Source organism: Dermochelys coriacea, chromosome 6, assembly GCF_009764565.3.
Source record: "Dermochelys coriacea isolate rDerCor1 chromosome 6, rDerCor1.pri.v4, whole genome shotgun sequence".
Lineage (NCBI taxonomy): Eukaryota > Metazoa > Chordata > Testudines > Dermochelyidae > Dermochelys > Dermochelys coriacea.
This window is the reverse complement of record NC_050073.1, coordinates 709465-722870: the sequence shown is the minus strand read 5'-3', so window position 1 is coordinate 722870 and position 13406 is coordinate 709465. Positions and strand designations below refer to the sequence as shown.

The 13406-nt window shown below is 63.1% G+C and overlaps 1 protein-coding gene across 6 annotated transcripts; it reads right to left on the bottom strand.

The window, feature by feature from the left end:
- Window positions 1-1753: 1753 nt before the first annotated feature.
- Window positions 1754-13097, bottom strand: MAZ (MYC associated zinc finger protein). Of its 6 annotated transcripts, none has more exons than XM_038406660.2 (7): window positions 12709-12886; window positions 8440-8529; window positions 5703-6475; window positions 5509-5572; window positions 4854-5025; window positions 3319-3541; window positions 2635-2769 (listed from the first exon to the last, which is right to left on the bottom strand). In XM_038406660.2, the coding sequence occupies exons 1-6, from the start codon at window positions 12742-12744 to the stop codon at window positions 3333-3335; spliced, it is 1344 nt and encodes a 447-aa protein (XP_038262588.1). In that variant the 5' UTR covers window positions 12745-12886; the 3' UTR covers window positions 2635-2769; window positions 3319-3332. The 6 variants fall into 6 exon arrangements, with proteins under 6 accessions (XP_038262590.1, XP_038262592.1, XP_038262588.1 ...); XM_038406661.2 differs by having other exon boundaries at window positions 8440-8526; XM_038406662.2 differs by lacking the exon at window positions 3319-3541 and having other exon boundaries at window positions 1754-2769.
- Window positions 13098-13406: the final 309 nt, after the last annotated feature.

Here is a 13406-nt window from a genome sequence, read left to right as displayed (position 1 = left end):
ACCGCGGGGTTGGGGGGGCTGCGGGTCGGGAGTGAGGGGCACCGCGGGGTTGGGGGGGGCTGCGGGTCGGGAGTGAGGGGCACCGCGGGGTTGGGCGGGCTGCGGGTCGGGAGTGAGGGGCACCGCGGGGTTGGGGGGGCTGCGGGTCGGGAGTGAGGGGCACCGCGGGGCTGGGGGGGGCTGCGGGTCGGGAGTGAGGGGCACCGCGGGGTTGGGGGGGGCTGCGGGTCGGGAGTGATTGTCACCGCGGGGCTGGGGGGGCTGCGGGTCAGGAGTGAGGGGCACTGCAGGGCTCACGGGGGCTGCGGGTCGGGAGTGAGGGGCACCGCGGAGTTAGGGGTGCTGCGGGTCGGGAGAGAGGGGCACCGCAGGGTTGGGGGGGCTGCGGGTCGGGAGTGAGGGGCACCGCGAGGTTAGGGGGGCTGCGGGTCGGGAGTGAGGGGCTCGGCAGGGCTGGGGGGGCTGCGGGTCGGGAGTGAGGGGCACCGCGGGGTTAGGGGCGCTGCGGGTCGGGAGAGAGGGGCACTGCGGGGTTGGGGGGGCTGCGGGTCGGGAGTTAGGGGCACCGCAGGGCTGGGGGGGCTGCGGGTCGGGAGTGAGGGGCACGGCGGGGCTGGGGGGACTGCGGGTCGGGAGTGGGGGGCACGGCGGGGCTGGGGGGGCTGCGGGTCAGGAGTGAGGGGCACCGTGGGGCTCACCTAGCGCTCCAGCGGGTTATAAATGTTGGCTGCGGGTCTGGACGTGAGAAATTTTACCTCATTTCATGGGGAGACTCGGGGGGCAGGAACCCCAGGAACTACCCAGAAACACCCCGCTCCCCCCCCAGCCTAGCTTGAGCCCCACATGACCTCCAGCTCTGCTGGGATTTCCCGCCTCTGAAGGAGGCGCTGGGGGAGCGGGGGGGTGGGGGCAGCCCCCCGTTCTGCTGCCCCTCCCCTGACTCGGTGACTTAGGGCCTGGCTCATCAACAGCTTAATGGGGCAAGTGGCGCGGGGGGGGTCCTGGCAGCGGCTGCAGAGGGGAGCGGGGAGCTGGGGGGGAGCCCCGCAGTGGGGGATGGTGCCTGGGAGGGGATCCCGGCTGGCAGGGTGGCAGGAACTGCGTAGGGGGGCACAGACACCTCCCCCATTTCCACTTTCCACTCAGCCCCCACTCTTGGCTTTGAGAGACCCTACAATAAACAAAGTACATTGGGTTGCTAGTTTTTCACCGTTTTTATCAAAATCTTTCGCTGTCGCGACATGGGGGGTGAGGAGGGAAATGGGGCCCCTGGGGGGAGTGGAGTCCCCGGAGAGGCAGGGAGGGAAGTGGGGTCCCAGGGACAGAGGGAGGGAAGTGGAGTACCAGGGGGGAGTGGAGTCCCCGGGGAAGCAGGGAGGGAAGTGGGGCACTGGGGGGGGAGTGGGGTCCCCTGGAAGGCAGGGAGGAAAGTGGGGCCCTGGGGGGGTCCCCAGGGAGGCAGGGAGGGAAGTAGGGTTGGGGGGAAATGGGGTCCCTGGGAAGGCAGGGAGGGAAGTGGGGCATCGGGAGGGGGAGTGAGGTCCCCGGGGAGGCAGGGAGGAAAGTGGGGCACCGGGGGGCTCCCCAGGGAGGGGAGTGGGGCCCCAGGAGTGGAGTGGGATCTCCGGGGAGGCAGGGAGAGATATGGGGCACTGGGAAGGGAGTGGGGTCCCCGGGGAGGCAGCGAGGGAAGTGGGGTACAGGGGGTTCCCCAGTGCCGTCGCGTTAGAAGAAATACTCAAGGCGGCGCGTCGTTTATTCGTCGTGGTTTTATACAATACAAAAGAGCGCAGGGGGAACCCCCAGACGTCGGGGGGCCATGCAGGGAGTCAGGGGCTGAGTCAACGCAAGACGCGGCTGGACCGAGAACACGAACACGAGAAAACAAAATAAATCATAAAATCCCATAGAAAATGGGGGGGGGGAGACAGAGGGAGGTCTGGGGGGTCAGGAGACCCCTGGACAGAAGGGTGCCAAGGCTGAGGGGGAAACTGGGGGGACCCCAGGACAGAAGGGAATTGGGGGTCTCCCCATGGGAGGGGCGATTGGACCAGGGCTGGTACCAGCCCCCAGCAATATCAGTGACACCCCCAGCTAGCCCAGCCCTGGGCTCCCCTGCACTTTAATGAATCCGGCTAGTGAGGGGGGTGGGAGCTCTGGGGCTGGGCCAGGGGTTCCTTTCGGACCTCAGGGCCCAGATGCACCTGCCCCAGGACACCTGGGTTCTCTATAGACCTTGGGGCCCAGGGCCCAGATGCAGCTGCCTCCAGACACGGGGGTCCCCTATAGACCTTGGCCCATTCCTCAGCCAAGGATCGAGTAAGATTGATTTTGGGATTTGGGGGGGTTATTGGGGGTTTAGAGGTGAGGGGGCCCTTCTGTCCAGGGAGAAGAGGATGGGTGGGGAGGGCCGGCTGTGTGGCCTGTCTGGACAGGGGCGGTGGGCGATCCCCATCTCTCTGGGGGGAGGGGATGGTGGGGGGCCCCCAACTGTCCGGTGTCGCGTCCTCCCTTTGCCAAGCGCGAGGAGAGGACCCAACATTCAATCCTCTCTGGCCGCAGGTTCTGGTTCCGGCAGTGCCGTGGGGGGCTCCAGCGGAGCCGTGGGGGGACGACATTGGGGGGAGGGTCGACTCCTGCCCCCCAGAAATCACCAGGGCTGCGTGGGGAGCGGTTGGCTCACCACAGGGGCCCCCTCCATGGGCAGGACAGTGACGGCCGACGTGGGCGGGGCCGCTGCTGCTGCCAGGGGGCACAGCTCGCCCGTACCTGTGGGGGGAGACAGAGATGAGAGGGTGTGTGTGGGTGCCTCCCATCATACCCCCGCACATCCTATTAACTCTGAACCCTACTGACTCCCACCTGGTGAGTGCTGCCCCCTCCACACACAGACAGACCCTGGATCAGACAGACACACCCATGCTCTAAGAGAGGGGGAGGGACTAACACCAGATCCTTTGATCTTGGGGCACAGGGCCCAGACCCAGCTGTCCCCGGACGCCAGGGTTCCCTACAGACCTTGGGGCCCAGACATAGCCACCCCCAGGACTCCCGGGTTCCCTATAGATCTTGGGGCACAGATGCAGCCGCCCCTGGACGCTGATGCAGCCGCCCCCGGACGCTGGGGTTCTCTATAGACCTTGGGGCCCAGGGCTCAGATGCAGCTGCCCCTGGATGCCGGGGTTCCCTACAGACCTCAGGGCCCAGAGGCAGCTGTCCCTAGGACTCCTGGGTTCTCTATAGACCTTGGGGCGCAGGGCCCAGAGGCAGCCGCCCCCGGACGCTGGGGTTCCCCTCCCCCGTAGGCGAGCAGCTTGCCTGTCCCTGGCGATTCACCGCAGCGGTTGGGCCTCAGTGGGCGTGGCCCCGGGCCCCTCTCCGGCTCCCCCGGCCCCAGCGTGCGTCTGCAGGTGCCCGTTGAGCTGTGCCGGGGTCTTACAGTGCACGCCGCACAGCTTGCACAGGAAGCGCTCCACCCGCGGGGCCGACAGTCCGTGGTCCTTGACTGCATGCACCCTGAGGTAAGCCGCTGTGGTGAACCCTACGGGGGGGCGAGAAGGACAAACCACCAGGTCAGCGTCCGCCACACAACCCTGGGGCCTGTTCTACTCTGCTGCTGTGGTGCTCTGCCCCAGAGGCGGCTGCACCAGCACCGGACAAGGGGTCCCCGTATGAACTGCCCCGGCCCCGGCCCAGAGGCGGCTGCACCAGCACCGGACGTGGGGTCCCCGTATGAACTGCCCCGGCCCCGGCCCCACCCCAGAGGCGGCTGCACCAGCACCAGACGAGGGGTCCCTGTATGAACTGCCCCGGCTCCGGCCCAGAGGCGGCTGCATCAGCACCAGGTGAGAAAACGTGAGAAGTGCGAGCTTGTTAATGTCTGCCCGCGTGTGACAAGCCCGGCCCGGCCCGACCACCCTCTGCCCCCGCCCCAGACATAGAGAGAGCACCGCAGGCCCGGGTGCGTCCCGGCAGAGCCGGGGACGGAAGGTGGGGACCTGGCTGCTCGCCCGGCAGGCCCCCGGATGAGGGCAGAGACCTTTGGTCGGTGATAAGCCCCTGCGGGAACAGATCCAGCCACAAGGGGGCAGGCTACACACCCGCCACCCTCGCCCACCTTGTCTGCAGGGACCTTCCTCAGTGGGGGGCCCTGTCATTCGGAGGGGCTCTGCCTGCCCAGCGCCCCTGGCCTGACGTGTCTGGCGCCCAGGGACACAGAGCCTATGCTTGGCCTGTCGCCCGGGAAGACAGGGCCCAGCGCCCCCAGTCTGGCACTCTCTACTCCCAGTGTCCTGGGGTCTGCCCTGAACCTGGCATACCCCATGCCTGGTGCCACGGAGAGACAGGACCCATGCCCAGCCTGGCACTCCCCACACCTGGTGTCATGGGGAGACGGGGCCCACACCCAGCCTGACACTCCCCATGCCTAGTGCCCTGGGGAGATGGGGCCTACGCCTGGCATGGCACTCCCCACGCCTCGGAGTCTGCCCTGAGCCTGGCACTCCTCACACCTGGTGCCACGGGGAGACGGAGCACATGCCTGGCCTGTCACTTCCCATACCTGGCATCCCGGGAAGACAAGTCCCATCCCTGGCCTGGCACTGCCCATGCACGGCACCCCAGGGAAATGGGGCCCACCCCTGGCCTGGTGCTCCCCACACCCGGCACCCTGGGTAGATGGGGCAAAGGCGTGACTTGGCACTCCCCACGCCCTGGGGAGATGGGACCCACGCCCAGCCTGGCACTCCCACCCTCGGCAGGTACAGAAGGGTAGAGCCCAGCCCAGTAGTGGGTGTGGTAGCACCGCGGGCACACGGCTCTCACTCTCTTGCACACACACCAGTGCCCCCTACCTTTGTTGCACAGCTCACAGATGTGGTTGGGCCCTTGGCTGTGCACCTTCATGTGGTCCGTGATGTAGGCCGCGCTCAGCATCTTGCCACACACATGACACGGCACCTTCTCCTCGTGGCGCACCGTGTGTGCCCGCAGCCGGTCCTTTGTGGCGAAGGCCGCCTCGCACGTCTGGGAGGAGCCGGGGGGGGGTGGTTAGGGGCGAGCCGAGGGGCCGGCACCCTGGGCTGCCATCCCGGACATCTCCCTCTCCCTAAGAGCACTCTGGGGCCCTTCTAGGAGTGCTGTCCTGGATGCCTGGGTCCCAGTCTTGTCTTTGAGAGCAATGCTGGATCCCCTGAGGGAGCTGTCCCGGATGCCTCGGTCCCATCCCAGTCTCTGGTAGAGCTGTGGGGCCCCTGGCGGGAGCTGTCACAGATGCCTAGGTCCCATACCCAGTTGCGATCTCTGGGAGCACTGTGGGACTCCCCAGGGAAGCCATCCCGGATGCCTGGGTCCCATTCCCCACCCCAGAAGTGCTGTGAGGACCCCTGGAGGAGCTGTCCCGGACACCTGGGTCCTGTTCCTCAACCCAGTCTCTCTAAACGCTGTGGCGTTTCTGTGGGCCCTGTGGGGGGGATGGTAGGGCACAGGGGGATGCGGGCGGGTAGGTACCTCACATTTGAAGGGTCTCTCTGTCGAATGCACCTGGCGCACGTGGCTGTTGAGATGGTCTGGCCTATGGGGGAAGCAAATACCGGTCACGGCTTGGCAACCCCCCCTGCAACCCCCACCCGCCAGGCTGGGGAGGGGCTCTCTGCCCAGCCAGCGCCCTGCTCAGCTCCCATCCCGCCCCGTGGTGGCCGTACCGGGAGAAGCTCTTGCCGCAGTGGCTACAGATATAGGGCTTGTGCACGGCTCCGTCGTGTGAGCGCACGTGGTAGCTCATGCGATCCTTGCGCTTGAAGCGCTGCTGGCACACGGGGCACTGGTAGGGCTTCTCGTCTGAGTGTGACAGCTTGTGCCGGTTGAGGTGGTAGACGTCGCGGAAGGCCTTGCCGCACATCTCGCAGGCATGATTCTTCCGGATCCGCTTGCCGGAAGCCGTGGTGGTCACCAGCCCCGCAGCCCCGCCCCCCTCCGCCCCTGGTGCTGCCCCGCCCCCGCCTGCCCCCAGGGCCGAGACACTCAGCAGGCTGAGGGGCACCATGGTGGGCATCTTCATGGCGGCGGGGCTGGCGCGGGCAGCCTTGGCGCCCGTGTGGATGGCCTCGTGGCGCCGGAGGTTGTAGCCGTTCTTGAATTCCTTGGCGCAGAGCGAGCAGATGTACGGCCCCTTGCTTTTCGACTTCTTCTGGGCCTCGCTGGGTGGGGGCGGCGCGGGCGGCTGGACCGGGGGGGGCTGGGAGGTGGCCTGCGGGGCTGGAGCCACCTGCCCCCCGCTCCCCTCGGGCCCCGGCTGCTGCTGTTTCAGAGCTGCTGTGTCCACCGTGGAAGCGGCTGGAGCTGAGGCCGTGGCAGCCGCCACCACCGCCGCAGCCGTGGCTGTCTCCTGGGCGGCCGCCAGCACCGGGAGCAGGTCCACCTGCAGGGAATCAGCAGAGGTGGCTGGAGCGGGTGGCGGGGGTGCTGTGTTGGCAGCCTGCAGGGGAGGGAGAGGGGGTTAGAGGGAGGCGGGGGCAGACTCAGAGGTGCGTCACAGTCAAAATCAACTAGGGTAAATTCCAGCCCCCCAAGCTTTGGATTTTCCATTGAAAATCCTGGGAAATTCCAGCCCCCAAAACTTTGTTCAGAAACACAAAAGCCTGTTCAATTAATTAATTACAAAGAAACAAACGAGCCCTGGGAAGTTTCACGTTCCAGAAGCTTATGGGATAATAAAGATGTGAGCAATCCCAGAAAGTCTCTTGTATTTGGTTAACCCAGGAATTCTGGCCCGACTCAATTTTGGTCATTTTATTTTGTTTCATGCCCTGTGACGTTGTAATTCAAAGCCAAACGTCATCAGATTTAATTTTAATTATTTAAAAATACATGGAAAAACCTTCTGCCTCCTCAATAACAACTGAAGAAATCAAACAATTTGTTACTCGTAAAAAAAATTCCAGGGAAAAAAAATTTGAAAGATTGATTTTAATATAATCTGGGGAAAGTCCAGCATAACAAAAATACCGGTCTTTAAAATAACCAAGTGCAAAGGTTAGTTTGTCCTACAGATTTTAAAGGTTTTTTTAATAAATTCAGAACACTGGAAGTGCAATTTCGCATTTTCTAAAAGATAAAGTGAAATATTTACGGGCGGGGGAACACATTTCAGCTAAGAAATCTCCTTAATTTTTATATATCTATAAAAATTTAAAACAACTGCGATGTTTTAGGTCAAAAAAAAATTTTAAAAATGAAATGAGAAATTCCAACACAATTTTTTTAAACTTAAGGGAAAATAATGAGAAAAACAATATAATGTAATATATTACCTTACATATTTTGACTGCATTTTTTCATAATACATACAGAATTATATTAGATCTATAATGTAAAATGTCTAATCAGATTATATATATTTTTTAAAAACCCACTGAATTCCCACACATGATAAGCTTTCTTGGCTTATTTACCTGGAGAAATTCTGAAACAATGAACCCTGTTACGTTAAAGATTGTTCTGGAATTTCTCACTTTTTCAAATAAATTATTTACAAAATAAACTGGGAGAAATTTCAACACAAACCCAGCTCATTTTATTTTAATTGCAGAAAATAACTAGGAAATTCAAAACCAAAAAACTTTCTTATCTTTATTCTGATCATCTAAGGCCCCACTCCTCTGGAGATTTATACACAGGGCCTAATTTTAGCCATGAAAACTGTCTTACTAATTTCAGTGGGTCAATTCACACTCCTAAAAATAAAGGTGTATATGACTTTGGGGGCTGGGATTGTCTATCATGGTACAGATAAAGTGCAATTCAGATTGCCGGTTTGAAACAGCTAAACCTTATGAGCGTGGATGTAACTAGCAAAAAGCAATTTGTAGAAATATTTGTTTATTTAAAGTTACTTCCTTGTCATAATATTTTTCATTAGTAACCTTAACTGTGATCCCCAAGCCCCATGTAAAACTCTCCCAGCAACACCGTTGCTATGTACTTCATGTAACTGATCCCGTACCCAGGTAGTCAGATGGTATAATCACTTAGAAACTGTATAATCAAATCAGATGCAATTATGAACTGCAGGACACAGTTAAGGAAATCTATAACGGGAATTTTTGGAACCAATTTTGCCCTTACTAGAGATATTTCCACAAATATGCTATTTTCGAGCCATAATGTTCTGGTTTTGCCACTTGTGGAAAGGCTTTAAGATAATTCCAGAAGACAATTTAAAGATAATGAAAGCAGAGTGTTTCTGTTGGACTAAACTATATGGGGATTCCTTGCCTGGTGCTGAGATGGATTTAAATTGGTGCCCCCTAGAGGGCAAAGGCCCCAAGTCCCATTCTCCCCAGCCAGCCAGTGCCCCGCCCTGGGAAAATATCCGACCCAGTACCCTGTAGAGGAGAAAGTCCCCATGTTCCTGGCAGCCCTGCTGCCGCATTTGCTCACCTGGAAGGGGCTCTGGGTGCAGCCCTGGGAGGCGAAAAACCGGGACTGGATTTCGGCCCCGACCTGGAGGGGATTCTGTGTGTGACTCTGCTAATGTGAGAGGAGAGGTGGGTCAGAGGAGCCATGGGAGATGGGAGCAGGGAGCTAACCCGAGAGTCACTAAGCCCCAGGGGAGGGGACGTGAAATACCAAGCTCATCAGTGTGAGGGTTAATTCTGGTCCCTAATGATGGCCACATTTTGCTACTGATCATCCCAGTGGAATGGTCTCCCCTCCCCCACCCAAGCAGGAGGGGCTGTGATGGTAACAGCCAATGGGAATGGATTCGGGGATATGGCGGAGGAGAGGAGGGAGAGGCAGAGGGCAGTCTGAAGAAGACATGAGGCGGTGGGGGACCTGGGTACGAGGGTCTAGGCAGGGAGGGGGAGGGCTGTGTTGTATGGAGAAGTGGGAGGCTAGGCAGCAGTGGGGTGGGGGAGGGGTTACAGGGCTAGGAAGGGGTCATGGGGTAAAAGAGCAGAAGGGTGGGGGAGGAATGGGGTCATGGGGAGAGGGTCTCTCTGAGGGATCATGAGATGGGAGGGCAGGGGTGTGGGGCTCTCTGTGAGGGGAGGGGCCACAGAATGGGGGAGGAGTGCAGTGGGGGAGAGTTTCTGTGAGGGGTGGGGCCATGGGGTGGAGGAGGAAGGGTCGCTGAGAGGGGAAGGTGGGGAGGGACAGGTCACCCAGTTTGGGAGGGGTTCCTATGAGGGGAGGTGGTAACATGATGGAGGAGGGGTGCCTGTGAGGGGAGGATGGTGAGGGAGGGGTCCCATGATGGGGGAGGGGTCCCTGCAAAGTGAGGGGTCACAGATTGGGAGAGGGGTCCCTGTAAGGGGAGGGTCACATGGAGAGGGAGAGTGGCTGTGACAGGAGGGTGGTAGGGAGGGGTCCCTGTAAGGCGAGTACCATACAGTGGGGGCAGGGTTCCTGTTTAGAGAGGGGTCCCTGCAAGGAGAGGATCACACGGTGAGGGAGGGGTCCCTGCCAGAGGAGGGTCACACAGTGGGGGAGGGGTTCTTGTGAGGGAAGGGTCACATAGTGGAGGAGGGATCACACGGTGGGGGAAGGGTCCCTGTGACGGGAGGGGTCACAGTAGGTGAGAAGGTCACATGGTGATGAGAGGTCCCTGTGAGGGGAGTGTCACACGGTGGGGGAGGGGTCCCTGTGAGAAGGGTCACACAGTGGGGGAGGGGTCCTGGCAAAAGGAGGGTCACATGGTGGGGGAGGGGCTCCTGTGAGGGTAGGGGTCACATAGTAGGGGAGGGGTTTCTGTGTCGGAGGGGTTCCTCAGATGGGAGAGTCACATGGTGGGGGAGGGGTTTCTATGATTGGAGGGGTCCCAGCGGGGGAGGGTCACATGGTGGGGGAGGGGTTTCTGTGAGGGGAGGGGTCCTGACGGGGAAGGGTCACACGGTGGGGAAGTGGTTCCTGTGCGGGGAGGGGTCCCGGCAGGGGAGGGTCACGTGGCATGGCAGCAGTTTCTAAAAAGGGAGAGGTCCTGGCGGGGGGATGGTCACACGGTGGGGGAGGAGGTTCTGTAAGGGTAGAGGTCCTGGCGGGGGAGAGTCAAATGGTAGGGGAGGGGTTCCTGTGCGGGGAGGGGGCCCGGCAGGAGAGGACCACAGAGTGGGGGAAGGGTTTCTATGAGGGGAGGGTCACATGGTGGGGGAGAGGTTCCTGTGAGGGGAGAGGTCCCGGCAGGGGAGGGTCACAGCGTGGGGCAGGGGTTCATGTGCGGGGAGGGGTCCCAGTTGGGGAGGGTCACAGGGTGGGGGAGGGGTTCCTGTGATGGGAGGGGTCACACGGTGGGGGAAGGTCACACGGTGGGGGAGGGGTTCCTGTGAGGGGAGGGGTCCCGGTGGGGGAGGGGTTCCTGTGAGGGGACGGGTCACACGATGGGGGACAGTCACATGGTGGGGGAGGGGTTCCTGTGTGGGGAGGGGTCATGGCGGGGGAGGGGTTCCTGTGAGGGGACGGGTCACACGGTGGGGGACAGTCACATGGTGGGGGAGGGGTTCCTGTGAGGGGAGGGGTCCCGGTGGGGGAGGGTCACTAGGTGGGGGAGGGGTTCTTGTGTGGGGAGGGGTTCCTGCGATGGGAGGGGTCCCGGTGGGGGAGGGTCACACGGTGGGGAGGGGTTCCTGTGAAGGGAGGGGTCCCGGTGGGGGAGGGTCACACAGTGGGGGAGAGGTTCCTGTGTGGGGAGGGGTCATGGCGGGGGAGGGGTTCCTGTGATGGGAGGGGTCCCAGTGGGGGAAGGTCGCACGGTGGGGGAGGGGTTCCTGCGATGGGAGGGGTCCCGGTGGGGGAGGGTCACACGGTGGGGAGGGGTTCCTGTGAGGGGAGGGGTCCCGGTGGGGGAGGGTCGCACGGTGGGGGAGGGGTTCCTGTGATGGGAGGGGTCCCGGTGGGGGAACGTCGCACGGTGGGGGAGGGGTTCCTGTGAGGGGAGGGGTCCCGGTGGGGGAGGGTCACACGGTGGGGAGGGGTTCCTGTGAAGGGAGGGGTCCCGGTGGGGGAGGGTCACACGGTGGGGGAGGGGTTCCTGTGAAGGGAGGGGTCCCGGTGGGGGAGGGTCACACAGTGGGGGAGAGGTTCCTGTGTGGGGAGGGGTCATGGCAGGGGAGGGGTTCCTGTGATAGGAGGGGTCCCAGTGGGGGAAGGTCGCACGGTGGGGGAGGGGTTCCTGTGAGGGGAGGGGTCCCGGTGGGGGAGGGTCACTAGGTGGGGGAGGGGTTCCTGTGAGGGGAGGGGTTCCTGCGATGGGAGGGGTCCCGGTGGGGGAGGGTCACACGGTGGGGAGGGGTTCCTGTGAGGGGAGGGGTCCCGGTGGGGGAGGGTCGCACGGTGGGGGAGGGGTTCCTGTGATGGGAGGGGTCCCGGTGGGGGAAGGTCGCACGGTGGGGGAGGGGTTCCTGTGAGGGGAGGGGTCCCGGTGGGGGAGGGGTTCCTGTGAAGGGAGGGGTCCCGGTGGGGGAGGGTCACACGGTGGGGGAGGGGTTCCTGAGTGGGGAGGGGTCATGGCGGGGGAGGGGTTCCTGTGATGGGAGGGGTACCGGTGGGGGAAGGTCGCACGGTGGGGGAGGGGTTCCTGTGAGGGGACGGGTCACACGGTGGGGGACAGTCACACGGTGGGGGAGGGGTTCCTGTGAGGGGAGGGGTCCCGGTGGGGGAGGGTCACACGGTGGGGGAGGGGTTCCTGGGTGGGGAGGGGTCATGGCGGGGGAAGGTCGCACGGTGGGGGAGGGGTTCCTGTGAGGGGACGGGTCACACGGTGGGGGACAGGTTCCTGTGAGGGGAGGGGTCCCTATGAGGGGAGGGGTCCCGGTGGGGGAGGGGTTCCTGCGATGGGAGGGGTCCCGGTGGGGGAGGGTCACACGGTGGGGGAGGGGTTCCTGCGATGGGAGGGGTCCCGGTGGGGGAGGGTCACACGGTGGGGAGGGGTTCCTGTGAAGGGAGGGGTACCGGTGGGGGAGGGTCACACGGTGGGGAGGGGTTCCTGTGAAGGGAGGGGTCCCGGTGGGGGAGGGTCACACGGTGGGGGAGAGGTTCCTGAGTGGGGAGGGGTCATGGCGGGGGAGGGGTTCCTGTGATGGGAGGGGTACCGGTGGGGGAAGGTCGCACGGTGGGGGAGGGGTTCCTGTGAGGGGACGGGTCACACGGTGGGGGACAGTCACACGGTGGGGGAGGGGTTCCTGTGAGGGGAGGGGTCCCGGTGGGGGAGGGTCACACGGTGGGGGAGGGGTTCCTGGGTGGGGAGGGGTCATGGCGGGGGAAGGTCGCACGGTGGGGGAGGGGTTCCTGTGAGGGGACGGGTCACACGGTGGGGGACAGGTTCCTGTGAGGGGAGGGGTCCCTATGAGGGGAGGGGTCCCGGTGGGGGAGGGGTTCCTGCGATGGGAGGGGTCCCGGTGGGGGAGGGTCACACGGTGGGGGAGGGGTTCCTGTGAAGGGAGGGGTCCCGGTGGGGGAGGGTCACACGGTGGGGGAGGGGTTCCTGCGATGGGAGGGGTCCCGGTGGGGGAGGGTCACACGGTGGGGAGGGGTTCCTGCGATGGGAGGGGTCACAGCGGGGGAGGGTGACTGCGCGGCGCGGGAGCGCGCACGGCGGGTGTCGGGCGGCGCGCGGCCCCGCCCCCGCCGAGGCGGCCCCGCCCGCTGGGATTGGAGGGCGGGGGCGGCGCGCGGCCCCCCCGCGCGGACTCGCGGCGGGCGGGGTGGGGGTACCTGGAAGATGAAGCTGCTCCAGTTGCTCGGGTCCATGGCGGCGGCGGGCGGGGGCCGGGGGGGGCGGGGGAGCGAGCGGGGAGCAGGAGCAGCGCCGCGCGGGCGGGGGGAGTGAGGTGGGAGGGGGGGAGTGAGGAGGTAGCGGCGCGAGGACACCTCCGCGCCGACGCTGATTGGCCCCTTCAGCGCACGCTCTCGCGGCGCGCGACAGGCTCCCTGAGGGGGGGGTGTTAGCGATTGGCCGACGCTGGAGTCCTTAGCGTGGGGTTCTTGCAGGGCTCCTATTGGTCGCTCGGGCGAGAGAGAGAAGATGACCCCACGTGGGGCTGCTTCTGATTGGGTGAAACCCTCCGCCCTCAGCACCCAGTCGGCAAGTGCGCACGGTGACCGTTGGAGGAAGAAGGTTCTGATTGGCTGACGGCCTTGGGGCGCGCGCTTGCCCTGGTAACGGTCGTTTCCTTTTCCTCCTCCAACCCGTTAGCTTGTAACTACGCCCTCCCCCTGTTCACAAAATGGCCGCCCAGCTTGGCCTCTGACCCCGAGGCAGAGCGGAAGGTACCACCGGCGGAACATGCTGGGGCACTGACCTACTCCCCCCCGGGGTGAGATAGTAGTGTCCGCGCAGCCCGCACCGCACCATGCCCACGGCACTCCCCCTCCCAGCCTCCCTTAAAGGGGCAGAGCCTCTTAAAGGGGCG

Coding starts and splice junctions, on each gene's coding strand:
- MAZ (XM_038406660.2), bottom strand. CDS start 12,744: ATGGACCCGAGCAACTGGAGCAGCTTCATCTTCCAG. Junction 8,530..12,708: donor GGAGCAGCTTCATCTTCCAG/GTACCCCCACCC, acceptor CTCTCACATTAG/CAGAGTCACACACAGAATCC. Junction 6,476..8,439: donor GCACCCAGAGCCCCTTCCAG/GTGAGCAAATGC, acceptor CCTCCCCTGCAG/GCTGCCAACACAGCACCCCC.